The 27,787-nt window shown below is 39.0% G+C and overlaps 5 protein-coding genes across 9 annotated transcripts; 3 read left to right on the top strand and 2 right to left on the bottom strand.

The window, feature by feature from the left end:
• Prx4 (Peroxiredoxin 4) lies at positions 1-2,531 on the top strand. The gene is made up of 5 exons (XM_068292378.1): positions 1-139; positions 537-723; positions 790-907; positions 984-1,389; positions 1,452-2,531. Exons 2-5 carry the CDS (start codon positions 552-554, stop codon positions 1,500-1,502), a joined length of 747 nt encoding a protein of 248 aa, XP_068148479.1. The 5' UTR covers positions 1-139; positions 537-551; the 3' UTR covers positions 1,503-2,531.
• scramb2 (scramblase 2) lies at positions 1,622-3,939 on the bottom strand. Its single transcript, XM_068292377.1, has 4 exons — positions 3,585-3,939; positions 2,878-3,371; positions 2,594-2,752; positions 1,622-2,531 (listed from the first exon to the last, which is right to left on the bottom strand). The coding sequence occupies exons 1-4, from the start codon at positions 3,718-3,720 to the stop codon at positions 2,508-2,510; spliced, it is 813 nt and encodes a 270-aa protein (XP_068148478.1). The 5' UTR covers positions 3,721-3,939; the 3' UTR covers positions 1,622-2,507.
• A 322-nt stretch (positions 3,940-4,261) lies between these two features.
• LOC137578921 (ankyrin repeat domain-containing protein 54) lies at positions 4,262-6,061 on the bottom strand. 2 transcript variants are annotated; one of them, XM_068292539.1, is made up of 2 exons: positions 4,852-6,061; positions 4,262-4,603 (listed from the first exon to the last, which is right to left on the bottom strand). In XM_068292539.1, exon 1 carries the CDS (start codon positions 5,882-5,884, stop codon positions 4,928-4,930), a length of 957 nt encoding a protein of 318 aa, XP_068148640.1. In that variant the 5' UTR covers positions 5,885-6,061; the 3' UTR covers positions 4,262-4,603; positions 4,852-4,927. The 2 variants fall into 2 exon arrangements, with proteins under 2 accessions (XP_068148640.1, XP_068148639.1); XM_068292538.1 differs by having other exon boundaries at positions 4,856-6,061.
• Positions 6,062-7,484: 1,423 nt separating this feature from the next.
• TP53INP (Tumor protein p53 inducible nuclear protein) lies at positions 7,485-21,128 on the top strand. Of its 4 annotated transcripts, none has more exons than XM_068292657.1 (5): positions 7,485-7,711; positions 17,655-18,305; positions 18,390-18,876; positions 19,019-19,256; positions 19,328-21,128. In XM_068292657.1, exons 2-5 carry the CDS (start codon positions 17,942-17,944, stop codon positions 19,487-19,489), a joined length of 1,251 nt encoding a protein of 416 aa, XP_068148758.1. In that variant the 5' UTR covers positions 7,485-7,711; positions 17,655-17,941; the 3' UTR covers positions 19,490-21,128. The 4 variants fall into 4 exon arrangements, with proteins under 4 accessions (XP_068148758.1, XP_068148759.1, XP_068148756.1 ...); XM_068292658.1 differs by lacking the exon at positions 7,485-7,711 and adding an exon at positions 13,430-13,539 and having other exon boundaries at positions 18,390-18,786; XM_068292655.1 differs by lacking the exon at positions 7,485-7,711 and adding an exon at positions 13,430-13,539.
• A 3,134-nt stretch (positions 21,129-24,262) lies between these two features.
• Positions 24,263-26,827, top strand: LOC137579242 (uncharacterized). Its single transcript, XM_068292947.1, is given in 9 exon segments — positions 24,263-24,304; positions 24,692-25,048; positions 25,119-25,335; positions 25,395-25,612; positions 25,669-25,802; positions 25,879-26,033; positions 26,096-26,337; positions 26,407-26,652; positions 26,654-26,827. Coding segments are annotated over 9 exon segments (1,785 nt in total).
• The last annotated feature ends 960 nt before the right edge of the window (positions 26,828-27,787 follow it).

The raw sequence follows: 27,787 nt of genomic DNA, 5'->3' as shown, positions 1-27,787 counted from the left end.
GCAAAATAAAGGGGAGACATTCAAAGCAACTAAGACAAGCCGGCATTCTCAATTTCGGGTTCAATTTCAAGCGGGTGGGAGAACGCCAAAAAAATAAAATACAAGAGAAAACAATTCATAAGAGTACAAAAGCGTGAAGGTAAATAAAAGGGAATATCTCCCACACAGCTGTGCGGAAATACAAATATACGATTGTCAGAGGGAAGAGGAATATGTTCATAGCTTCTGCTAAATGTTGTTGTTGTTGCTGCTGGCGCTGCTTTTGGCCCATTGAAATGACAACTATAAAATTTATGGCTATCGAATGAAATTGATAAGCTTCCCAATTGTGCTTATCATGGCTGGAACAATAACAACAATTCCCGATTACTCGCCTCTTCCCCCAGCACTTTTTCTCTGAACCAGATACAAAAAATTATTTGACTGCGTGGCCCCTCATTTCTGTCTGATTTGTAAAAGGGGCGGGGAAGCGATTGTCTCAAATTAAATAAGAGTTAACGGAACTAATTCGTTTAATGTCACTACGTGGATTTCAGTTAACCAGTTGCAGCATGTCGGCAAAGTCATTGGCTCTAAAACTTCTTGTCCCACTGCTGTTCGTGGCTGTGGTATTGACAGCAAAACCGGAGGATAGTGAATCCTGCTATTCTTTTGCTGGCGGCTCAGTCTATCCAGCCGAAGAGCCCAAGGGTGACCATCAGTTGCAATACACCAAAGCAGTCAGTAAGTCACGACGAAACCCTAGAAAAACGCTCCCTTCCTCATTGACTCCAAACCTCTTCTTTTTAGTCTCCAAACCGGCGCCCCCATTCGAGGGCACTGCTGTGGTTAACAAGGAAATCGTCCAACTTTCGCTCTCTCAGTATCTGGGAAAATATGTAGTCTTACTATTCTATCCACTTGACTTGTAAGTAAATGGTTAAACGAAAACAGGATTAAATATGTAAAATATTTATAAACATTCTTAAATGCACCTTTTGCAGTACATTTGTGTGCCCCACCGAAATCATTGCGTTTTCCGATCGCATCGCCGAGTTCCGTAAGATCAACACGGAGGTTATAGCAGCTAGTGTCGATTCCCATTTCACGCATCTAGCTTGGATTAACACGCCGCGTAAAGAGGGAGGTTTGGGCAGCGTTAAAATTCCCCTACTCTCTGATTTGACGCATAAAATTAGTAAGGACTACGGCGTTTATCTGGAATCTAGTGGCCATGCCTTGCGCGGGCTCTTCATTATTGATCAAACCGGTCTGTTGAGACAGATAACAATGAACGATCTGCCAGTGGGTCGCTCTGTCGATGAAACCTTACGCCTGGTGCAAGCTTTCCAATACACCGATACCCATGGTGAGGTCTGCCCAGCTGGATGGAAGCCAGGAGCCGATACGGTGAGTCCACTCACGATGTTTATAACGATTTAGTCAGTTTTATAGCAACTCTTCTGTTTTAGATTGTACCGAATCCCGAAGAGAAGACTAAGTACTTTGCTAAAAATAATTAGAAACCACATTCCCAGTTGCGCATGTAGTTGATGTTCATGACTGACCTCGAAATTCGAACAATTAATGGACTTAACTCCCTTGTACATACCACAATTTATTGTCAGGGTTACATGATTTTTTTTTTTTTTTTTGTATAAAATATAACTTTTTTATTATACAGAAATATACAGCATAAACTGAAGTACAATGTATGCCAGATCGGTTCAATATATTAATTAAGTCAACGATAGATATTTGCATTCGAAAAAAAAGGAGAAAAATCTGAAGATTTGATATTTCGATAACATTGAAATTCGAGTTTCAAATTCGAGAATGAGATTTTTTTAAGGTGGTTTTTAACTTATGTCATAGCTAGCATTATGCAGATATCGATATTGTTTTTAGTAGATCATATAAAAATATATGTATATATAATAAGTACGCTCATATTGCAATTAGGATTCCTGTGCTCCGACTGATAGATAACTAGATGAATAGGAAAATTTGAGGGTGGTGCTAGGTCTTCGTTTTCGTTTTGTAAAGGAATTAACAATAACTAGGATGTCATAAGGCACTCGTTCTCGATCTACATATATATTGATCAGATTAATAATCCAATCTTCTTTGTCACGTTTTTCACTTGTCTGAGTTGTTTGTGCGTTTTAAATGCCAAGCGTTTCAAAACCGAAAGGGGCAAACGAACTTCCTTCCATCTTTCTCTCTTTCATTCAATGCGAGAGATAACAAACATAAAAAAACAATATGTATACATATATCACGACACAGTCTATAAAAAGAAATGCATTGTGCGTCAAAAACTCCGGGAATGGGAATTCCATTTGCGGTCAAACAGGAATTCAGTGTACAATAAATTTGTGGTATGAGTTGGAGATTCAGAATTATTTCATATTACTAACACTAAGCAGTCGGCATATACATACATACATAAAAAGGACGAGTGTATGTGTGTGTGTGTGGGAGATTGTGTCTGTGCGATTATTTCAAAAAAAGGATTCAACACTAGCTTATTGCTCGTAGTAGACAACATCCTGCAAAGATATGAGTAAGAAGCGTGTTCGCACATCGCATGATTTAAAAGGAAGTTACTCACAATTAAAAAAAGAGCTGAGAAAATTAAGGCTTTCATGCGGACATCGAGATGTAGGGGGAAGGTGACGCTGAAATAATCCGCATCGGTAAATAATTCACGTCCCAATCCAGACCATTGTTTGGATATTTTCCCGATTTGCTCATTATTAACGCTGAATACCTAAAATGGAATACAAATGGAAATAAAAGTGAGCAAGACACACCCAGAAATTGAGAAAAAGCAGAGGGGCAAATACAGAGAAATCAGCACTGATTTAATGACGTCATTGGCCACTTGTTGCTAACCTTGAAATTGGTATCACTGAAGCATTTGCATGGACAGACCGGTCCTTCGATGGTCAGCACAATATCGCCAAATGAGTTTTTAATATTGAATTTTGGCTTCATGAACGTGCACACCTGTTCCACGGTGCCAATCACCTGTCCTGGCGGAGCTGACACTTCCACTGCATTCAAACAATTGGGAAAACAGCACAGAATGTCACACCGAAATGGCCGATGCAAATGGAGAACTTCGTTTTGAAAATTATCCAAAATTTTCATTTCAAACGGTCGAGATCGTCCTAGCAGATTGCGAGTACAGCAATCGCTCTCCTCTGTGGCAAAATACACATTTTGGCCCAATGAGTTCTTGATCTTGAAGCGGTTCTTTGTTTCGAATCCGGTAATCAGTTCTAGCTTCTCGATTTTCTGCGATATTAGCAACTGATCCAAAGCCGTTAAATACTCAAGCCCTTGAGGGCAGTTGGGCATGCCCACGGGTATGGACATCCAGTTCTCTGCAAAGAAAACAATGAGGAATTCATTTTGATTAAAAGCCAAAGAGCAAAACTCTCGTCTACGCCCATTTGCATACATATGTATGTATGTACAAGCAAATCTAAATATGTATGCATTGTACATACATATATACTACAAAAATAGATGTACAGACATACATACATATATACAAATGTATGTTCAGTGGGCGCAAAGATATTGTTTTTACGCACCAACAACTCCTCCGCCACCGCCAGCAGTGACACTGTCGCTCACAACTGGATTGCCAGTTACCTGTGGCTGACGCACTACTGCATCATCATGCGGCACGTCCTGTGGCACTTCCTTGTACTCCTTCATCTGCATCATTTTCTCTGCGATCGATTAAGTTACTTTACTTTATTTGTTTATTTCTTATCTCTTTGATTTGTTGGTTCTTGTTTCTTTTTTTTTTTTGCCAATGCCAATGTTTATTGTCCGTTTAAATGATTTATATTACTGATTCCATATACAAACGGAACATTATTTCAGAGCGTTATTCTTAATAACAAATCGCTAACTATTGTCTCTTTCTTACACACGCAGATTTATACGAATGTTTCTACTTTTGTGAGCAGTGCTGCCAGACTCTTCGAAGGAAAAGTTTGTTGACGAATGTTGGATATCGGTTAATCGACGGAGAGTCATATAGTTATCGGTTGTGCGATATATGTTATCGACTTTTTTTAAATTTCAGCGCGTAATTACTTAGTAGTTAAAAATGCATAAAATTTTAATTTTAGGTATTAATTGTTCCGATTAGTTAAAATAGGCTGGATAAGCCTAACTGTATTCATTTAAAGGATATCATCCCCAACTTATTATTTTCTATTAAGTTCCATATTTATTTTACATTTAGAATCGCTGTTAATTTCATGGTTTTGTAAGTCGAATAGCCATTTTGTTTATTATTGTTCAGAGAGGATGTTTACACGCATTTTATGTAATATATTATTATTTAATATGATGTAATAGACACTTAACAATGCTAACGAATGTTTAGCATTTTCTTTTGTTGTTAGCTGCATTCATTACATATGCTTTTATATAAGAATTTTGTTTTTGGCGCGCTAAACGTTAAGCTTAAAATTAAATGAAAAATACTTAATATAAAAAAAAATCAAAAGATCGCTTGAAATAATTTTTTGTTGGTTTGTGTTTGTGTGTATGTGTGTGTGTGTGTCGGCAGCCAATTTCGGAAATAATAAACAAACTGCGAAAAGAATGAAAAAAAGAAAACAGGAAAAACTGTAGATTAGTAACTATAACTGAAACGAATTGGATCAGTAATGGGCCCATGATACAACTAGTGAATTTAGCGCATAAAAGTCAGTGCTCTTTTATCCCAATCTAGGCAATATTTAAACTATTTGTAGTTATAGTTTGATGCATATTGTGACGGTCATGGAATGCGCTAGCTTCGATTTGTCTTGTATCAGGGTATTAAACGAACAAACTTACTTACAACACATAATTAAATTAAGTCTGGCTTCCTTTTATCATTTCCCCCCAGCATTTCTACCCAAAGCCACCGGCACTACTTGTTGTTAATGGACAAGCGTTCGACACTGGCCAACAGCTCGTCGGCTGTTTGTGAAACGACCTGCTCCTGATCTTCACTGGTACTTAGATTCTGCAAACGCTGCTCCAGCGCGGATAGATCCTCCAGCTCGCGCTGCTGCTTGACCATGTAGCGCAGAATTAGGGTGGTCAGCATGCACATATCCTCCAAAATTTTGGCTGTTTCAGGTGTGGGATGATCGTATCGATTGCGCAGCAATCTTAATTTTGCTTCGGCAAGCTCCAATGGGGTCTTATTACTCCTGTCGTACATGTGAACGCTGGCGCCGCCCTGCAACAGAATACGCACAACTACATTGAAGTTATTCGAACTGGCGGAGATGACAGCCAGGTGAAGTGGAGTATTCCCCAGGGAATCAACGACATTCGGATTGGCTCCATATTTCAACAATTGCTGGACAATGGGTATGTAACCCCGACAGGCAGCCAAATGCAAAGGGCTGCGATTGTACTCATCTCCGGCGTTGGGATTGAAGCCATCTTCAAGTATACGATTGAGCAGCTCGATGTTGCAGGTAGAGGCGGCGGTCCGAAGCTTACGTTCGTTCGTCTTTAGCCAAATGTTACCATAACTGCAGTATTGCCTTCGCTTGTGTCGCGGACGCATCTTTAGGCTCCGGCTGACCGAAGGCAGATTCTCCGCATTCATTGGCAATGGCGGCAGATGGGGCAAGGCGAAGTGTTCTCCACGATCGCGGCTCAAATGGAATGCATTGGCATTGTTCGGATTGAAATTTGGCCACTCGCCGTGTGTATTCGGTGATGAGGTGGGCGTGGGCGGCATCATTGACGGCGGCGGCGTTATCATTATGCCCTTCGACTGCTGTGGCTGCGATTGCTGCTGCGGTTGCTTGGGCATCATCATCGTCTCCATGCCGTTTCCACTCAACTCATTGTTGCTGGCCGCAGCCATTTTCTCCCTCGCTTCCTTGTGCGCTAACGTTTCGTTATATTGCCTGTCCAATTGTTGCGTTTCAAATTCACAATATATATCTTTTTTCTTAAATATTTTCGTTTTGTCTCGTCTTGTTTGTTTTTTTTTTCTCTATTTACATTTTTCTCGCCAGAGTTGCCACCTGCCAGAGTGGTTAAGTCATCGACGGCCCGTGTTATCGATAAGTATCATGCCCGCCGTTCCAACTTTATTTGAAGGGGATTGCATTCACTTGACGCTTGGGAGCTGTTCCTTTTATGTTTTTTTGCAGCGCTATTTATTTTTATAGGTATTATCTCTTTTTGGATATTTATTTAACGTAGACGTACAAACAAGTCCCCCATATGACAAGAGGTCTGGTCCTGTTACGATTGACGTAAAAATAGTTGTAACAACCTCTGCCCACTCCGACACAGACGTATACACATAACAAAGATTAAACTAAAGACTGAAAATATCAAAAGTATTAAATGAATAGGTTATCCACAAAAAATAAGATTCTTTTTTTGGTAGTGTATATAAATAAATTCAACTCGAAAGTTGCCATTTTTTATTAGAGAATTATTTGAATCTTTGGCGGCAACTTTAAGGAAAGTGAGGAAAGTCTTTGAAAAAGTGTATTTTGTTTCTTATTTTTGTGTCTTTTCTTTTTTCCTTAGTGCAGAGGGTTTGTACATTTTGGAATTGCCTTTAATTTTCCAATTAATACACTTTGTTTTACCATTACTTAATTTCCCCTATTTTCCCAATTTGTCTAGCTCTCTCTCTCTCTCTCTTTCTCTTACTCTTCGTTTGCAATATGATTTTTGTATACAAACAAAAGTCAGCTGGGGAATTGACGTTGGAATAAGAGCTTGATAATCCTCATAACGAATTTGGTATACACTTTAGATCAAATAAAATCTATAAAAAGAAATAACATGTTTCTTATTTCTTATAGTATAAAGGAGAATCAGGACAAACGAATGAATATTTGTATTGGCGTTACTATTGAAAAAACATCTAACAATTATTAGGCATTGTATAGCAAAATGTTACAGCTAATTCGGCTCAGAAGTGCCGAAACGTGTTTCGGTTACATTTCGATAGCCTTAGCAAACACCCCTCAGCGGTTACATTGTACCACAACTCTCTCGCGCACAGGCGCAGCAACATTGTACCTTAACAGAAAAAGAGAAAGAAAGAGAGGGACAGAGATGGTGTGTGTTCCATGGGCGTATCCATAATCATATTCTAAGGGGATATTCTAAATGGGTGATGGAAAAAAGTTGACTTCATAAATGGATTAAGTTTTGCTTATAAGCTAACTAAAGCTAATCTAACTATCCGCAAAGCTACAAGGTGAAGTGCTGCGTTCTTCCTACGCCCGTGTACATACATACACACATTGGTATGTGAATGTGTGAGTGACAGCAGCAAAAACAGGGTAAGTGTGTCGAGCCCAGCTGAGCTGGTAACACCAACACCACTACCAAAACACCAGTACCGAGGCCTAAGCGTGTGTGTGTGTGTATTTTTTCTTTTGAACCCTCAGCCATAGGCCATCATCATCCTCGTCATTCGTTCGCCGTCAGTCGTTGTTAGCATACAAACGATAATACGTCACGAAGAAGTTAGTGTTTTTTTTTTGGACTACATTTTCTTCGAATCGAATATCGGAAATACAACTGAACATTAAGAAAAAACTGAAATAAATCATCTGTGAATTACACTCAATAGAAAAAACCCAACCTGTTACCACTAGCCAAGGCAGAGAAGGTGCTCAACCTATCGATCAATAAAATCCATAGCTAAGCTTAAGTCAATGTAAGTAAATGCAATTTCCTTTTTGGACTTTTTTCATCATTTTTTAACCCCTATTTTCGGTGTGGTTTTTTTTTTTTGCGGAAGTGATACTCTTGTGTACACATACATATGTATATCTATTAACATATATCATACATACATTCTGATGTACATATGTACATATTAAATCTTGTTTTAAACTCAGTGCATACATACTTTATACACTTGAAAAGTGCAGCCATGCGAAATATTGTACATCCACACATACACAAAAAAATACATACATACATACATAAGTAAAAATGGAAAAAATCTGATTGCACCTTCGCATCCGCACAGAGTTCACACTTTTTGCATTAGTGTGCGTGTGTGTTTGTGTGCCTTCTGGGTCTATGTGTGTACTTTTTCCAAAGAACACGAGTCCCCAAAGTTCTTTAAGCTGATTTGGTTTTCTCTACGTTGCTCTTGGCATCTAATAGCCATAAATTTGAATTGCATCACGTTTTCAGCATTTGTAATGTGATCATTATCAAAAAAACCAAGAAGCAACAAATCACATCGAAAACTAGGCGAAACTCTTTGTGCTCATAGAAATGTTAGTCAAAGTCGTAGAATGTCAACGATCTGGGTTTTAGTTTAATTAACTTCCCCTTCCTGTTCTTAGCTACATCAATACATATGTATGTACATACATAAAACTATCGAATTTTTAAGTGCTAATCATTGGTTCTAGTGGGAGTAGTAGGTACTTTCTTATTCTTTCATTTTTAGTCACCATTTATCATTTGAGTTGGTTAGTCCCGATTTTGGCAAGTTTTACAGTTTTCAGCGTTTTATGTGCTCCTATTTGTTTTTGTTTAGAAACCGCAAAGTAGTTTTGCTGGATTATCGAAAAGATACCCAGTTCAAGGTACACACACGCAGGTCGAAACAACAAAAACAAAATCCTATCTGTATCATGCAGAAAAGTTTACTATGCCAAGCCGAAATGTATATACCCTTACAGTCTCTGACAGTCTCAGAACTCTTACTCAGAACTCTATCACTGCATGATATGTTTTGATGATGTTAAATCACATTAGAAGCGATCTGAGGGTTAAATCAGTTAAATTTGTTGATCTATCGTTCCTATGACACTATACTAGGCGATTGTTGCAAACAACTGACCGTTTTTTAAAACCCTCTGCAGGGTATACAAAAACTTAATAAGAGAAAACAAAAGCAAAATAAAAAAAAGTGCAGAACAGGTCTTGAAACAGCGGCCAACCATTGTCTTTTGGGTAGAAGGCAGAAGTCGGAGAAGCTGCCTGAAACAGTGCCTACCTCTACAGAGATAAATCAAGTCTGGCCAGTTGTTTAGGGGTTCAATGTGTATATGTTTGTGCATGTATTTATCGGTTAACAGCTGATGCTACTAGTCTTTTGGCGTTCAATTCGTATGCATCGGCCAAATAGTCGTTGTCAAGATCGGCTAAATGTCGCGCTAATCAGGCGAATCGACATGCTCTGGAGTCTAGACTTTTGGCTTGTCTTTTAATTTAACAATCATTAGACGTGTCTTCGTCTTGCCTGCTCACAGGTAGCAAGAACTGTAACGATAAGAAAGTAATTTTCGGGTAATCCCAAAACGGCAAATATTTCCCAATCCTCGAAACTAAAGTACAAATGACTTTTGTCTAAATCTGTTTCAGGACCTTGAGGACAAAGTCAAGGTCCCGACAATTGTAAGAGAAATCGTTAAAATATAACACATACATACATATGTATGTTCATATATGAAACACTGAAAAATGATAAGAAGAAAATTACGTCATAATTTTGTAAGTTGCAGCCTTCTTGGGGGTTGTAAACAAATCCAGGTGGTAGGCCCAGTAATAGAAATTGACTGCATACTGCGCAGTTCTCAGAAGGGGGTTTGGTGGTGGTGGCGGTGCCATTAGTGGTGGTGGCGCTGTTACTGCTGCTCTTACTGACGTGGCCCATAATTTAACATGTCAACGTTTAATCGATGCAATAATAAGGCTTAAATACAGTCATGCAAATAGCAAAGGTGACCCCGACGAGTGGGCTTACAAAAATAACAAAATTAGAATAAACAAAAGGAAGCTGCAGACCTTCTTCTAACTAAATCCTATGCGGAAGTTGCTATTTATACAAATATATGTATATATATAGATGTATCCTTTTCAAAATCCATGTATGTATATATAATTGCAGTGGAAAACCATTGACCAGGAGTGAGAGAGCAAAAGAAAAGAGAGTTGAAGACCAAAACATTTGTTAAGGCTAGGAGGTATCGAGTTCAGGTTGTAGACCCTCATTCCAAACTGCGCAGGTCAAACATTTTGTTTGTAAACAAGACATACCAGAGAGCCAGATAAAAACAGAGAGAGAGAGAGAGAGAGAGAGAGAGAGAGAGATGATAGCTAGAAGTGAGGAGAGTTAAAAAGGCGAGAGAAAGGTTCAGAGGAAATTCATTGGAAAGTAGGGGAAATGTTTCAGTTATAGTAACCAACTGAGGTTTTCATTTCTATTTTAAGCATTTTATGCAAGAGTTTCCCCACAAGGCAAGAGAAAGGACATTTTTTCAGGGCTATTTTGGAATAGATTCAAAAATCGATTAGATATTATCGAGTGAGCGACGACCAGAGTAACCTCTGTTCCCAAAAGTAGGCAATTGCCATACAAAAGTATATGCCATACACTCTAAGGATCAGCGTTAAAGCGAGTGAGCACGAAGTATATAATATGCAAACATGTAATATTATTTAACTGCGTCGCTTAACATTACTATACAAACATATATGTATGTATGTATGTACATACATGTAATTGCCTTGGGTGCTAAGGGCCGAGTATTAAGAGTCTCAAACGCTGATGCAATTGGCTATAGAAGTCAGCGTTCGATGATTTGACTATACAATTGATTGATTGACATTACTATATCTGACTACTTGACTGGCTGACTGAGTGTCTGACCCAATTGGCCCATCCCTGTACAGTTTATATCTAAAAGCATATGTACATATTAGTATATAGAAAATTATTTGCTGGCACTGATAAACAAAGTGATAAAATTAATGCGTCGTCGCCCATCAAAATCAGACTAAAACGGTATGTAGGTAAAGGCATAAAAACTGCGTCGATTGAAATTACGTTTTATACAAGTAAATGATCGTATCATTTATATATTTATATAGTGAATATGTATGTGCACACACTTACACACACACACACAATAAAAAGCTCATCTAAATGCCATTAATACTTGTGGAGGCAAAGTGCAACCGCAGCCCCCAAAACTTAGACCCCAAAGGGGGCTACAGGTATGCGAACTTGAAATTCTCGTATATAATTTTAATTGAATTCATTGTGTGCCATATTTATCATCGATCGAACGATTTGATAAGCAAGAGCAATAACACACTCAACTTGCCCAATCTCCGCCGTGTGTCTCAATCATGTACATATTCATGTGTATATAATTCTATACTGAGTATACAATAAAAGATGATCATAGATGTTGGTGTAAACTAAACTTAAAGGATTTTCAAACCTTTGTTTTAGATTACCAGTTTGATGATTTCATTGAAATCCCTGGTCATAATGACGCATTTGAGGCTCTTGCAATGCGTTGGCGTTGGCGTTTGAGTTTGCTGCGCAATTCGCTTTAAGCTATGCTTGCTCTCACCATTTCCATTTCCCCCATGTACCCACCCCCAGCCACTGGGTTGGGGCCGATGTTGTAGTGTTTCGTTTGTACTTGGCTTTTGGTTTTATGCGCAGTAGCCTAGATGCGAGCCCTTTGATGCTGAACCGCCCCCAACTTCTTCTTTGGCTCTAGCATGTTTGTTTAGATAAATGCCAAACATTTGTTGAGGTTTCCAGCCCATTTACATGGGATGCTTATAATTTATGGGGTTTGTCTACAAAAGAAATGCTGGAAATTGTGTGTTTGTTTGTAAGTCTCTTTTCCAAGCATATGTATGTGGTTCGTTGCTGTTTATTTTAGTTTAAAGTGTTGTCAGAGAGACAGTCGTGGTGATTTGTTTTTTGTTTTTCTTTTGTTTTGTTTTGCTTTTTTTTATGCAATGACGCCAATTTTGTTTATATTATTGTATTCCACCAATCTGCGTAAGAGCCATGAGAGTGTGTGTGTATATATGCATAATACCTACACGTATTGTTGTTGCTTGTGCGCGTGTGGCCAAAAAAATGTTATTATGAAAATAACAAAAATTAAAAAAAAAAACAAAATTTTAAGATACTTGTATGTATGTATTTAGCAACCTATCTATCTATATAGGATACATATATTGCTCTCTACCTGTATTGGTGTGGGCATTCATGTTTGTAGTGCTCAGTTTTGTGGCCGCAGCTGTGAGCTACAACTTGTCGCCGAGCCTGTCAGCTGTTGCATGATAAAAACGCTTCTAAAAATATCAAGAATACAAGCTGATGAAACCAATACAGATGCATCTACATTATATAGCAATACAAGCACAAACTAACCTTGAACCTGGCCATCAGGTTGTGTTTTGGTTTTTGGCCAGATTCTTTCTATGTATGCATATACGAAAGCGATCACAAATTTCGAGCACTTTCATTGAATAGAATTCCAAAATTTTTGACTGAACCATTAAGTTTGATAAACTAAAGTCGTATTCGTCCAAGTATTAATAAATTTCTAAAAGGACTTGGGAAAATTACTACTTTATTGAGCTCTCCTTTTGGTTACCAAGTTCGTAAACGTTTTAAGTAAGATAAGATTTGAAGATTTCGTATCAGGAATATATGGTATGTATGTATGTATATGACAACCGTGTTTGATGCTATTGCATCATATCTAACTGACTATATTTCGAATTCAAATATTGTCTAGTTTTTAATGTTCATTAGATTAGCAATTTTATGCGTTTTGACTGAGTGCTGCCTTGGCAAAGTTTTTGCACTTATCAACGTGACTTGGCATAAACTTCATTGCTAATAAGCTCATTGAAAGAATACCACTACAACGAATATATCTATCCATCTATGTACATACATACATACATATGTATGTATCTATGTAATACATATGATTCTGAACTTTGAGCAGACAGCTGCGAACTACTTTGGCAATCCTCCTCCTTCGCACTACACTCAACCCCTTTCCCTCTATGTTGGCTTAGTCAGCAAAGAGCCACTTGGTCTGGCAGATATAGAAAGCAAAAAAAAGTAATAACAAAAACACAGAGAAAGATATAGATACACAAATACACACATACACATGTATGTACATAGAAAAACTTATACGAGGGGGAGCAAAAGTGTGTCAAGCGGACAACAACATCAGAGCACCAGCTGATCGCCTCTCTTTGTTGTTTGAGTTAGAGAGAGAGAGAGAGTGAGAGAGAGCTAGCAAAAGAGAGCTTCGCTTTTTGTTGTTAAACAAAAAATCACGAAACTTGCGTATGATCGCACCACCAACCTCTCCTTCTTCCTACCAGCTGGTGCTCCTCAGCTGCTTGGTGGAGCATAAATTTTGACGTCCTCCTCTCCCCTCCCTCTGTGGAGCCCCACAGCTCAGGCCTTTTTGCGTTTTAAAAAAATACATAATTATGTGCTTAGATACGCTCTCTCTCTTTGTCTTTCCTCTCTCGCTCTTTCTCTCTGCTTCTCTCCCTCTCTCTCTCTCTCTTATCGCAATGCCCCAATGCCCAAATGCTCAGCTGTTGCTTTACTTCTGCTGAGGCTGGCATTCGCCTTTGATATTTGAAAGCAAACGCAACGCCAAGTGCAGTGCGAAAAGTGAAAACCGAAGGAAAACTAAATTTTTAAACAAATTATTAATATCGGCAGAGACATAGGTAATTAAAAATCAGTATTCCCCCACCAGAAAAATCGTAAGAAACTAAATATCAAGACTTTGCAGTTTGTGAGAGTGCAATAAAAATTGAAATTGAAAAAGCCAAAAACTTGGCCGAAACAAACTCGAGGGTTAAGCCAGAAGTTTTGAAACAAGTACAAACTAAATTTAATCTTGACTTTTTTTTTGGTTTTGTTTTGTGTGAAAGTTACAAATAATTTTGCAAATTTTAATTGTTTTATGGAAAAGTGGTTTGTCGTTTCGATTCTCCATCACACTTTTAGTCAAAGAGTAAGTGCTTGTTGGGAACTTTTGTGGTGACCCTCGCAGATACAGATACTGCCTCTGGTCTACAAAAGATATGCTCTCGCCATCTAGCTGATGTAGCTTGTAGCTTTTTGTTGTTGTTGTTGCTGTTGTTGTTGGTTCTTCATTTCGTGCGCTTTTGAAATTCAAATGCGCTTCCGTTCAAACAAAATTTTCTGTTTTCAGTTGGCAAACGACTGTCGACTTAGCAGTATCTTTCTAAACTGTTGTCTGTGGCTGTGCCTTCCCTCATCAAATCATTTCTCTCGCTGTCTTTGTGTGTCTTTATACATACGGATATTATTTTATTATCTCCAAAAAAGACATTACGTTTGGTTTTCTTTGTTTCCACCTGTTACAACAATAACAACCACCTACAACAACAAGCACAGTATTCAGTGTTTTAAGGTAAGGCAACCCACAATATCACCATTAGTATCATCATCATCATCATCGTCATCGTCATCAGCTGGGCTCAGCTGATTTGCCCAGATAATGGTATAACAATTAAGTGCAATTAGTAAGACTGACTTACATGTTCTCTCTGTAGAAGCGAACAAAACGAAAAAAAGGCATTCTGGCTTTTGGTTTTATTGCGCTCTCCCACTCAAGGTTGTAGCTGACGTCATTGAGGAAAGATTGCATAATTCTTAAAAAAAAGAAAAGTCCGCCCTTCCATCGCCCCACATCATAATAAATATATGTAACTCATCGAAGTGGGCAAATTGTTTGAATTTGGCCAAAAAACAACAGAAGCAGAAACAGAATAAATGAAAGGGAAACACATACACACATATGCACATATGTACATACATACATAGACATAATGGCAACAAAACAAAGGAAGCTTTAAGCTAATCAGTTACGCCAATGGCAGTTGATTGTATTATACATACCTGTGTGTGTGTGTGTTCTGTATATGGGTGTATAGGTAGTTGGTATACTTACCTATAAAGCTATATATCAGTTCCTATATATTGTATAGATGTTTCTTTTTGTTTTTTGGGTAGGAGAGCTCTTTGTTTGGAGATTTCATTTTTATGGCATCTCAAGTCAAGTGGGCAAATTTCGTAAAGTTTCGCAAATGAATATCAAAAAATTCTTATCTAATAATTTTTTTTTATTTTATAGATTCATATATAGAGTTCTTTGATATGAATGAAATTCCAAAGTATTTATGTGAAACTGATGCAATATTGTTGCTATAATTTGCGCCCAAATGTAGACTATGTATGTATGTACATACATAAGATGTAAATTGGATAAACAAAGGAAAAAGATTGATTCCTATTTACCTTGATTCGCAATATCATTAGTTTACCAGACGTTAAACAAACATTAGTTGAATTAGTTCAAGTTCCTTAGCCACGCTAAATTCAAGTCTGTTCTCTCTCTCTCTATCTCTCTATCTCTCGCCGCCTTTGTTTGGGGAACCTTTGGAACACACATTCTAGGCTTTTGAGCTGTAGACATATAGTATAGATTCGTGTTCGCATAGTTGAGAACGTCGCCGTCTAGTCGGAGCGTCTAGCGTGTGTCTTATCGTAATACTATTTTAGAGTGCACCAACTTGTCAGTAAATAAGACACGATGATAATCAAGAAACCGAAAGGAAAAAGAAAACAAACTTTAAACTAACCACACCAAGGTATATTGACTTGGGGAATATTTATAGATTTCCTATATGCATATGATAATCAGCATATATCTAGACAACTTATATAATCAAACAAAACACTCATCAATCAAGGTTATGGCAACACACATGTATCTACATATGATTGAATTTGTGTGAATTTAAGCACAGCCAAATGCAATTTGTTGTCATACATTTTAAAGAAACTTGTATATTATATATCTACCTATGCAGGTACAGGTATATATATACATAGGTACATACATGTAGATAGATATACTTATATTCTACTTATTATACATACATTTGCAGAACTGCTTACATTCGACCAAGGTCACATTTATTTAGCTCTTTGGTGACAAAAGTGAAAATGATTTACTGCAAATCAAGTACAAACATCAAGCCAATGGCCCAGGTCCCAGATTGAGCTGGTGCCTTTGTCTTACTGTCCGGAGGTTATCAGCTGTTATGGCTGGGGGTCTGTGTAAGAGTGAAAAGTATATGCCAATGACGTTTGATTGGTTTTTGTTTTGTGTTCGACGTGTTTAAAAATAAAATTCTTGCGCGAACGCAATGGATGGACAAATTTGCACGGACATCCGCCATGTGGGTAACTGCAATCACTATAATTGCATATTTATGCATACTTTGTGCCAATGCATAGGTATACATACATATATGAACATACAAATGTAAATCAAACTAATACATACTTGTGAATATAATTGTTTGAATGCCAAACGTCAAAACCAAATACTTCGTGTCAAAATATGGTTATAGAAGAAACATTTTGAGGTCATTTCCTAGTTTTTATGATGAATTTGCCTTACGTTTTGTTCGGAGGAATAAACTCTTTGAAATCTTAGTGTGCAACGAATTAGATAGATACTTCTTGAGATAGAATGCCTCCTCTTCTTGCTTATCTATGGAAATTGCCAAATTAAGACCATACTCTTCCAGCGTTTTGTTTGGATTTGTCGAATTTTCGAGTAGACTTTATGCCCATCATCAAAGTCTATGATCCGCTTTCGCTGGCATTTGCCTTTTCCTCGGTAGGGTATGGACTCCATCAAAAGCATTTGCTGCCAGTTCGCTGGCTCTGATGGTTGTTGTGCAGATTTCACTTGCCTCTTTACAGGCCCCAGTGCATTGTGTGCACTTCATGTAAACGTGTTTTTTTGCGTTTTGTTTGCGGTCAAATTGCAAATTGCTTTGCTTTACCAGGCCATGCAATTGCCATTGCCAGTGCAATTGGCTTTTGTCTTTCCATTCGCTTCGTTTTGGCCATGATGGTTGTTGCATTTGTTTTGGGGTTTTCAGTTTTCTTTTCATGCATAATTTCACCAGCAAGCCACCATCATCCTTATCCTCTAAAGCACTCCACTTCAGTCTGCCCATTGGCACAGTTTTGATTATCAGCTGCACTTAATAGTGGAAATGGCAAACGTTTTCAAGCAATTCCGTTGACACAAACACACACTCACCGATATTTTCCCATTGTCATGACATGAGCTCAATTCCAATTGTATATATGTATGTATGTATGTGTGTACGTCTATATAATATAATTGACTTGATCATATGCATGGCACATGCACATCAGCGGGTGCAGCACAGTGCCTATCAAACTTTAATATAGTTTTCATCGTGAATAATAATGAATGTCTAGTCTGAAATAATTGCCATCTTTAGATTGTTTTTTAATAAAGCTTTGCTTTCAATCAGCATCAGTAAAAAAGAAAAAGAAAACATTTCCACCTCAACACAATTACCTATACATATGTACATTTGTATGTATGTGAGCACACTCGGGGTTGTGGACTATGGCTAAAACACGACTCAGTTTAGTAATGGAAAAGAATCCATAGTTAGCACGCAGAGGACAAGTACTTGGCTTTTTAATAGTCGGATATGCTCGCTCTCACTTGGAATGTGTGTGGGGGGTAATGTTATTAAATAATATTAAGTAGCCGACCCGTTGGACATACAGTTTGCAGTTGTTCACTGACGCAGCTGAAAATGGGAAAGCCAGTCAATGGGGAAATGGGAAAAGGGCGAACGTTGCCCGATTACGCAATATGCGCACAATTTGCTAAGCTCATTTGTTGAATGAACAATTTTCTGACATTTTTTCTTTTGCCTAACCGATTTTCTTTGCTTGTTTTTCTTTTTAGCTTCTTCTACATACAAAAACACAACAAGTACACAGCAAACACAAAGACGCAGCAAAAATAAGCGAATATAAAGACTGAGCAACATCCAAGGAACAAAACCAACAACCTGCAACATTATAAGCAATCTCTCTATTATACAATTGCACTGACAACACTCTTAAAACTTAACGTAAATTGATCTCATTGAAAGAACAATCCTTTTGAAGTTAACTCCAAAAAGCAATAAGCAAGCTATCAGTACAGCGAACAGTAGCATCCGTACATCCGAGGACCGAGTGGATTGTATAATGTTTAGCAGTCTCGCAACGTTTCTATTTGGAGCGCAAGCAACTGACGAGTCAACTCAAAGTAACGAATTAACCAATCCCGGCAACGGCGGCAGCAACAACAACGATTCTGGCAACGATCAGGTCGCTGGAGATGTAATTGAGGTGACCTCATCCACGCCATCGGTAACGGGCAATAATCGAGGCACTGTGCGCAGCAATAACGGTAAACGCGGTGGGGGCAGCGGCAAAAATCGTCGGGGCAAACAGCGACAGCAGCAACATAAACAGCCGCCATCTATAACGAAGCTACTCACTCCTAGAGGGGGTATTAGCATTGACGAGGACTTTGACGAGGACGAATGGTTTATTGTCGAAAAGGAAGGTAAGCTATGAAGAAAACTGACAAAAACCAATCCAACTAAATTTTAAGTTTCAAATATTAATGATATTAATAATGTTTTGCCAGACGAAGAAGAGGATTCTCTGCCACGCAGCGACTCCGAAGAAGAGCTATCGGTGGTGGAACTTCAGCCAAAGGCAGGATCTGCAAGCCATGGCCTTACATCATCGGCGGCTGCGTCGACGCGCCGCCGTCAGCATATCAACTCGCATTCCCTTTACACTGGACCGCGGCCACAGCAGCAACGCAATTACATGCAACGCTCGCGCGTAAATCGGCCATTAAGCATCTCAACCCTAAGCCCGCCCAGAAGTGTGCCGATATGTGCTGGCGTGTCTGACACTGACAATAATGTGAGTCAGTCCCTGTATGTTGCGGCGGCAGCCACGTCCCCGGCTCCCGCATCACCTTGCGGCAGTGATCAGGGTGGTCAAGCTAATGGCGTGCTCATGGAGGAGTCCTGGTACGTAACACCGCCACCATGCTTCACCTCGATTGGGCCAATCAATATGGAAACTTCACCATTTGAGAATCTATTGATTGAGCATCCAAGGTTGGTGATCTTTATTAAACACACATACATAAAACACAACTCCCTTCAATCCCTCTTCATATCTTCATACCGGCACCATGCTTAACGCAACTAATTCTAAAGGAATTCTCATTATGTGCGTCTTTTCTGTCTTGCATTGCAGCATGTCCGTTTATCGTAGTATTAGGCCCACTCAGGAGGGCACTGAAAGTTTTGTAAATCTTGATCTCGGGGCAGCGGAAGTGCCACAGCAGCAGGAGCACGATTCACTGGAGGATTCCCAGGCAGTTTCGGAGCCTGCAAGTGCCGTGCAGGAGCAGCGTTCTTCGCACAACGCACGTTTCGATCGCCATGCGGCCGCTCAGCTGAAGCAGCAGACTCTGGCTCGCCAAAGCCAGAAGGTAAATCCATACTTTCTATCCATACTTTCTGCTCTTCGCCTAATCCCTCGACACTATTGGTACCTTTTCAGAGCAACAACAAGAAGCAGCACCAGCAGCTATGCCGCAGCGCCATCAAACGTTCGAATAAGGTTCGCGATTTTCAGGCCAAGGCCAACCGCCCGCGTCGCTCGGACATGCAACACTGCAAGTTGGTCAGTGGCGCCAACAACAACCGCAAATGCTGCTTCTAAGCCTCCCTCCAACCACAATCCCTCTTTCTAAGTATGAAGGATTACAATTATATATGGATATATGCATATACATATATATCTTCAAACAATCATGGCAAGATCAGCATCAGTTTTAATTAGTATTTTAACCGCAAACACAAAACAAAAAATTTATAAATATCAAAATTTAGCAACACTAAAAATATTAATATAAAACTATGTAAAAATATCAAAGAAGTTAAATTCGGCTATGCCGAAGTTTATATACCCTTGCAGTCCTTGACAATAATAATTTCACATGTTCAAAATTTCTTTTCTGCAACTCAATTCATTAATATACAAACAAAACAATTTTACTCTTCATACTATGTACAATTTGTTCTTCTTCTTCCCTCATTCCCTAAGCAAAGCAACGCACGCATACACATACAGTTTATATAGCGTTGCGTCTGTGTGTGTATGCATGTGCTCTGTTAACAGATGGTGACGTAGTAGGCAGCAAGCAGAGCTGCCGGCAGCGATTGAACCGATTTATATAGACTGTAACTTGTGTTCTATTTATCCGATCAGGGTCAAATTTTGGGATCTGAGATTTTATATCAAATTCTATTATATTGGTAAATTTCATGGGGATACTCCAATTTTTGCAAAAATTTTTGTTCCAGAGCTATATGATATAGTAGTCCGATCCCAAAGATTTTCATACTTTATCTCACCCGGGTAAAAAAAGCTCCCAAAAAAATTTCATCCCGATAGCTCTTAAGATGGCTGAGTAAAACGCGTACGCACCGACGGACAGACGGACAGACGGACAGACGGACAGACGGACAGACGGACAGACGGACAGACGGACAGACGGACATGGCTATATCGACTTAGCTTCTCATGCTGATCAAGAATATATATACTTTATGGGGTCGGAAACGTCTCCTTCTGTGCGTTACAAACATCTGACCAATTTTATAATACCCTCTGCAAGGGTATAAAAATCCAACAATGACAAAAAAAATATATATATATTCATACATACATAACTATATATAATTATTGGTGTAAATCTGTAGATTTTAAATGTTCAGAGTTTCAATTTAAAACAAAGATGAAAAACAAGAAAAACTACCAAAAAATGCAATAAAAATTTTAAACTATACATATAAACCAAAACAAAAATTACAAAAACTTAAAAAAAATGACAAAAAAAAAAAAAGAAATGAAATGAATGAAAGGAGTGTAACAAACATATTATATTACAGTAGATCTAATATTATTTATTTAAACAAAGAAATACCCACGATTATAATTAATTTCTACAAAAAGCTTATGTTAATCGAATGATTGAAGGAGATTTGGAATTTAGTTTTTAATCTAACGAGTCGACAAAACGCTACAAAAATTCAAGGGATCCATTCTCTGATGTATGGTTTAACTAATTTTTTTTTGTTTTTGTTTATGACCATGTATTATTATAATGCTTGATGATCAGATCTTTATCTATGTAAATGTGTATGCTTGATTATGTTGATGAAAATGATAAATGAAAAAAAGGATATCAAATGGGACAAAAAGTATGAAAAAAGTGTGAAAATATATAAAGAAACAAAACAAAAAAAATACAAAATATAGAAAAAACACAATAAAAATGACTAAGCTAAAACTTAAACTAATTGAAGTCTTATTCATTTAAATTGGCTATAAATAAATTAGAGTCCACAACGACATATATGTACATGGACATATACATAAGACATAAGCGGAAATGTCAATCTTACCCTATACAATAGCTGAATATACTCAAGGATATCGATCTTTTTTGAATCAAACGGATGATGCAATTTTATGTGAAAATGAGCGAGAAGGAAGACATTAGGTCAAAATCTCTTACAGAACTGTTGGCCATTAAGTTTACTTTGCCGAAAGTCTGAAACGGACCACAGAAGTGTCACGTGGGAAAGATTCCTTGTTATCCTAAGTGTAAGTGGTTAAAACAGGAAGAAATATATTAAGTTTAATGGATGATGCGTTTACCTGAACGTTAATAGTAATCTGTTTGGCCGGGCATTGCCAAAGCCATTACGTAATACGATTTATTTTCTAACCCTTGAAACTGATGTAGACATCGGCAGCACTTAAAACTGTTCGTGGCAGCACATTCAATGTGGGTCAACTTTGCCGTGGTGGGTGTTTCTTTTGGACGAACTGGGAATCAGTCGTCACACTTGTGGAAAACGCTGCCCTTGCATGCCATCAGCGGACCACCAGGGTCAACCTGTGGAGGCGGGGGGTGCCTTTCACAAGACACCTTAAAACACCGTTAAAATGCTTAAACAAACTAAGTAATTAGCAATTTGTATTTTAAAAAACCCCCCACACAGATACCCACAAACACATAGACAGGCAGACACGCTTGGTAAAGTCTTAGGAAAATGTAATTAAAAGACAGTTACCGTTATAGGTAAATGCAAGGCGTTGACCTTGACTGAAAGGCCAAAAGGGGTCGGTCAGTTCCTCCTTGGATGCTGATGCTGCACTTCTGCGAACTTGCAAGTTAACGGTAACTTTGATTGTTTGAATGAAAGTAAATGAAGAGGATGGGTGATAACGTTACCCAACTACACTTCACTTGGGGGGAGCCGAGCTCTTCTTTAACTTCTTCATTTTCTTCTACCACACTTCTAACCATGTGGATGAGTGGATGAACGGCTGGTTGGATGTGGTGGAAAAACTTTATAAAGGTCCGCCACCAGCTGCGCTTGGCTTCACACCTAAGCGTAACGCGAAGAGCTGCAAACCATCGTCCGTTTGTTCGTAAGGCACATCTTTCCTCTCGTCGTGGTGGTAGCGCCCTGGCCATATTATGTAAGATTAGGCAACAACCTCTCAGATCTACCCACCAACAGAGCGACTCGTTGTGATTCTATTTGGCAAGTTGCACTTGAGTGATTTTTCGGTCTGCCAAAAAGCGAAAACCCAAAAACCAACAACACTTTTCCGAAAAAGACGTGTAACATGTAAAGCAAACCACCTGATAAATGGCATAAATGACGTAGAAAAAGATCGCGCAATATCCAACCAAAAACGGAAAAAGAAAAAATCAACCGAGCTATCATATTGAAAGTGAAACCGCTTTGTACTGTTTCTTTTGGCACGCCCCGTCAAGTTTTATGAACGACGCCTGGAGGAGTTTTGTGAAAAGTCACGGGAAATAGGTCAACTTCTCTTGCGTTTGTTTTTTTTTTTTTTTTTTTTTGTGTAAAAATTTGTGACCATTATGAAGTAATCATTTTGTGAATGCTTTAGATTGGAGTAGGTCAGAGATCAGTGCATTGCCAAGACTTGGAAGTATACCATACCAAGAAGTAAAGTGTTCCATAAAATATACTTAGTACCGATCCGTAGGCAGATCCTGTGGATATTTATAAGCAAGGTAAGTGTATTGAATAAAGTAAATCATCCAAAAAGATATTTTAGAGACTTCGACAAAAATATAAGTTGTTGAGTGTTTTTGGACAGGTATTTTACAGTTTCTTTTCCTTACTTAAAATATTAATTATCAAAGGAATTGGCTTTTGGCCATATTTATTCAATAGTTTCTTTCCTGGCTTTTGTTTAGTTGGCATTAAATATTTCTATATGAAGGCATATCAGGGAGTTATTTTGGAGAGGTGAAAGATGAACATTTTGATTTTCAATACTCCGAATAAAAGCGTATTGGGGGTTGTTTTTTTCTTCCACGTACCGTTAGCCATAACAACTAATGTTCAGCCCACACAAAGATGGCCAAAACAGCAAAGGCAGAAGGAGCCAAGAAACAGCTCAAGGTCAGGCTACAAGTACGATTAAATGTAATTATAAAGCAAAGAACCACAGCTGAAAATAATGAAAGCCAAAAACCGAAACCAAACACTTTAAACTTAAAACCATTGCATAACCAGGTAAACTAAACAAAAATATCCAAAAACAAATACGAGTACAACAAAAACAAGTTGAAGCTAAAGTAATTATAACAACAATTAAGCAAACGGCGTGCGTTTTTACAGCTAAGTGTAAAACCAGCGAAGCATCCACACAGAGTGTGCGAGTGCGAGTGGATGAGAATGATGAAGATAGTCCAAAATCGCATAATTCATTAAACTGTCATCAAAATGTAACTCTTCACTCTGAAACGGCGAACAAGACGCTGAGGCAAAGACAGAGAGGTGGCTCTGTGACTTTATAATTAATAACGAGAAGCAAAACGCAAGTGGCTGACAGTTTTATGCCTTTGACCTTAACGGCTGACAGCAACGGCAACGGCATCGCCAACATCAACAGCAACAACATCAAGTACTTTGGCTTCATCAAGCTTCCCCCTATTGTTCTAGGCTTTAACCAATAAACGCGACATTGTAGATAGAGTCTTATTGAGGGCCGGAACAAAGCGACTCCCCCACATTATGTACTGATAGTTTGTGTGATCGCCTGATCAAAGGGTATTCAAGCTTCGTATTGTTGTTGCGGCCACCTATTGCTTCATTTTCTGGTTGTTAACCATGTTTTCCTCTGCATATTGACCATAATTAATTTATGAACCACATACTTCCTTTCTGCCTGTCTGCCTGCCTGCCTGCTTCACGCATTTGGTGTAAGTGAAGCACAACAGCCAACCAACACTTGAGTGACCACTAGCAAGGTCACGCATTGAGCAAGACCCTGAAAATGGATTATGATGTGTATATTGACATGCTTACAAACATATGTGTATTTTCTGTAGCCAACAGTTGCTCTTGGGAACTGAAGATGAGAGGATTTACCACAATGTTGCTGCTGATGCTGCTGCGGCTGATGCTGATGTTGCAGGTGAGTGAAGATGAAGACGAAGACGGATGAGAAATGAACGAAGCGAACCTTTCACTATTAAGCTTAACTGGAGTTCGGCTTCTTTGGTGGTGGTTGGCCAAGTGGTTCGAGAACAAAGCGAATCTATTGCAAAATCTAATCTATTTAACAGTTAAATCACATTCTTAGAATGCACTTCCTGATTATGGCAGAGGCACATGAACCGTAACCAATCGTTGGCCAATCTTTGGGCCTGTCTAACGGATATGCCGCCGCTGCCATATGTTGCGTAGCTTCCCCCTGAACACACAAAGAGAACAACAAAAAAAAAAAAAACAACATGTTGTCTATTTGCCAGAAGCTGATTTAGCAGTTTTTAAACGCACCTTTCACGTTTTGACTTTTCAGCCCTTTGGTGATTGCCTCGAATTGACCAGCACTGATTATGCCATTGTGAGTAAAGCAGCAGTGGCGACCACAACTCAGGCTGCACCACCCTCAGCTTTGCCATCTATTCCACTACTGTTACGTAAGGGTCGAGTGCAAACTACAACTCCCACGCCACGCACTCTCAAGCATCCTTTGGGAGAGGTTGGTCAGAAGGAGCTGGTGGCTTTGTCCTCCAAATCGTATATATCGGGACCCACTACCCAGGCCTCTAAGTTGAGCAAGCGTGCTGGACTGGTGGGTTCCAAGAAAGTTCCAAAGGACACAACAAATCGCAGCAGTGCAACTGTGGAGCGCAACAAATTGCAGCATGATGTGGTCAGACAAAAGATTGCTTTGTGCATACGTAGTGTGTTTCACTCAATCTACTCTTTTCACCTTTCTGTAGGCCGATCATGTGCCCGATTCCTCTGGCTATATACCGCAACGTGTGGGACATCCCGTGCACTTGACCTACGACTCAACTGGTGTGGATTCGAGTGGCGCGCCCACAGGTATAGATGGCAGTGGCTATCACGTGTCACCATATGATGGCAATAAATGGCACGAGGAATACTGGGAACAGGACTATCAACAATTTGGCCATAATGCCACCAGAGTTCAACGTAAGTCACACCATTCAGCCTTTCAAACGTTTTACTCAGGAGTCTCAAACTTATTTTAGACATTGAAGCCGAATGCCAAGACGATTACATGAAGATTCGCATAGGTTTTAATGGCTCATTTAGTGGCTTGCTCTACTCAGCTGGTTACGCCTACGATCCCGACTGCATGTACATAAATGGCTCAGGAAGAGATTATTATGAATTTTATATTCAATTAAATCGTTGTGGAACTTTGGGCAAGAATTCACTGCAGGAAGAGAGCCGCAAGAACCCCACTGTGAGATCCTAACGAGACATTTCCGATCAGCTTATACATTTTGATATACATTGCAGAATTTTATGTGGAATACTGTAACTGTTCAATATAATCCCCTGATTGAAGAGGAATTTGATGAACATTTTAAAGTCACTTGCGAGTATGGATATGATTTCTGGAAAACGGTTACTTTTCCATTTCTCGATGTGGAGTAAGTGAAAAGAGACAAAACTCGAAAAAGTTTTACAAACAGTTTTGTTTATTATTTAATTTTCTGTTGCTTTTAGAGTGGCCACTGGTAATCCTGTGGTCTTTACCCTGAGTCCTCCAGAATGCTATATGGAGATACAAAACGGCTATGGCATAGGCGGCCCTCGAGTCACTGGGCCAGTGCGCGTGGGCGATCCATTGACTTTGATTATCTACATGAGAAGTAAATATGGTAAGTTCAATTTTGCACTCTACCTCGGTATACTTTTGTATCGTTCATCATTTTTCTTCCAGATGGTTTCGACATAGTGGTCAATGATTGTTACGCCCATAATGGAGCCAATAAGCGCATACAGCTAATTGATCATCAAGGTTGTCCTGTGGACGACAAACTTATTTCCCGGTTTAGAGGATCCTGGTCAGATTCGGGTGTATACGAGACACAAGTCTATGCCTACATGAAGACTTTCCGATTCACAGGTTCCCCGGCTCTTTATATTGAGTGCGATGTGCGGATGTGTCACGGACGTTGTCCCGTGAGTGCTGTTTGCATAGAATCACCAGCATTCCTTAGTGTTAATACTCAAAATATTTTATTTTCACAGAGTCAACCCTGCCATTGGCGAAATCTGAAGGCGGTGACCAAGCGTGACACCTCCAATAAGACAGCCACAAACATTTCCGTGCCTCCACTCTCAGATGCTCTCGGAGAGGCGGGCACTTCAACAGATAGTCCGGGTGGTCAGGCGTCACTCTCCGAGAATGTCAATCTCTTTCAATCGTTACGTGTGCTTCAAGAGGGCGAGAACGACGGTGATGATATCTTCGCCCATCGTCAAACGAAGCCCATGCAAGCCCCCCCAGACTTGCCTGAAGACCTCAACGTTTTCCGCTCTCACGGCAAGCTGCTCCGCCTTACTCTGCATCCTCACAGTCACCTTGCTCATTGCCTGCTCCCGCCTTAAGCGGCGCAAGGAGTCAACGCTCTATGACTCGTACATAGCTCACAAGGGGCAGATCGATTGATCCGAAGGAAATGTGTATTTTTAAGAAGTTTTTGTAAATAGTTTACCACAAAGTTCTAGGCCTAAGGAGTATCTTTAGTAGTTTAGCCGCTAAGTTTATTTCCAATGTCTGTTTGGGTTACATTTACATTTATTTATCCCAGCTTTAAATTGGATAAATACATGTGAGATTTTTTTTTTTTTATCAACTGTTATTAAATTTGATTACATTATTCTGGCGTTCAAACTGAATTTCATAAGAAAAACAATCATCCTTAAGCTTAAAGGACATTTTTCAGCTTCAAACTGCTAATCCATGATCTAAGTTGGTTTTTATCCGTCTGACTACGGCTAGTCTTGCTTGAACAAGATCTAGATCTAGATATAGTGACTTGATAGTTATGCAAAGATATTCAAAAGTATTCACATCGCTACCACCTGTGTACACCAAGGACTGAGCCCAGACTGATTGTTACCTTGTGAACTGTGGGTGCTATGATTCAGATGGCAGTTGTACAACTTTTCGAATGCTTTTGAATTGCTTGATAACGATTTCGGAACAAGCTTTTCTTATGTATGAACCTACTTCTAAAGCAAGCACTGTAATTGTTGATTTGTAGCAGCCTTTTAGGCTGCTACTTGTATGTTTAGCTGGATGGGGTCTGTCAATTAATGAGTGTTTTTGGACCTTTGTATTTATGCGCCACCACACACAGAAACGCATGTGGCAAGCATAAGGAAGTTGAAATTCTCATTTTGACTTGTGCCACTTGTGGCACTTCCTCATGGGCCGTATGCCTATTTAGCGTTTTGCGTGTCATATTCATTTTGGATTTATGTGCTTTGCCTTTGCTTTGCTTTTGTTTTCTTTTTCATTTTTTTTTTTTTTTTTTCGTTTTTTGTGTCGTGAGTTTCATTTCGTTTGGTTTTGTTGTTGATGCTACTTCGAGCTGTTCGAATTTGACACAAATTTTCAGCTGTG

The sequence above is a fragment of the Drosophila tropicalis genome, unplaced genomic scaffold, assembly GCF_018151085.1.
Source record: "Drosophila tropicalis isolate 14030-0801.00 unplaced genomic scaffold, ASM1815108v1 contig_694, whole genome shotgun sequence".
In the NCBI taxonomy this organism is placed as follows: Eukaryota; Metazoa; Arthropoda; class Insecta; order Diptera; family Drosophilidae; genus Drosophila; species Drosophila tropicalis.
The sequence above is the reverse complement of the archived record's forward strand: the minus strand, read 5'-3'. Positions and strand labels throughout refer to the sequence as shown.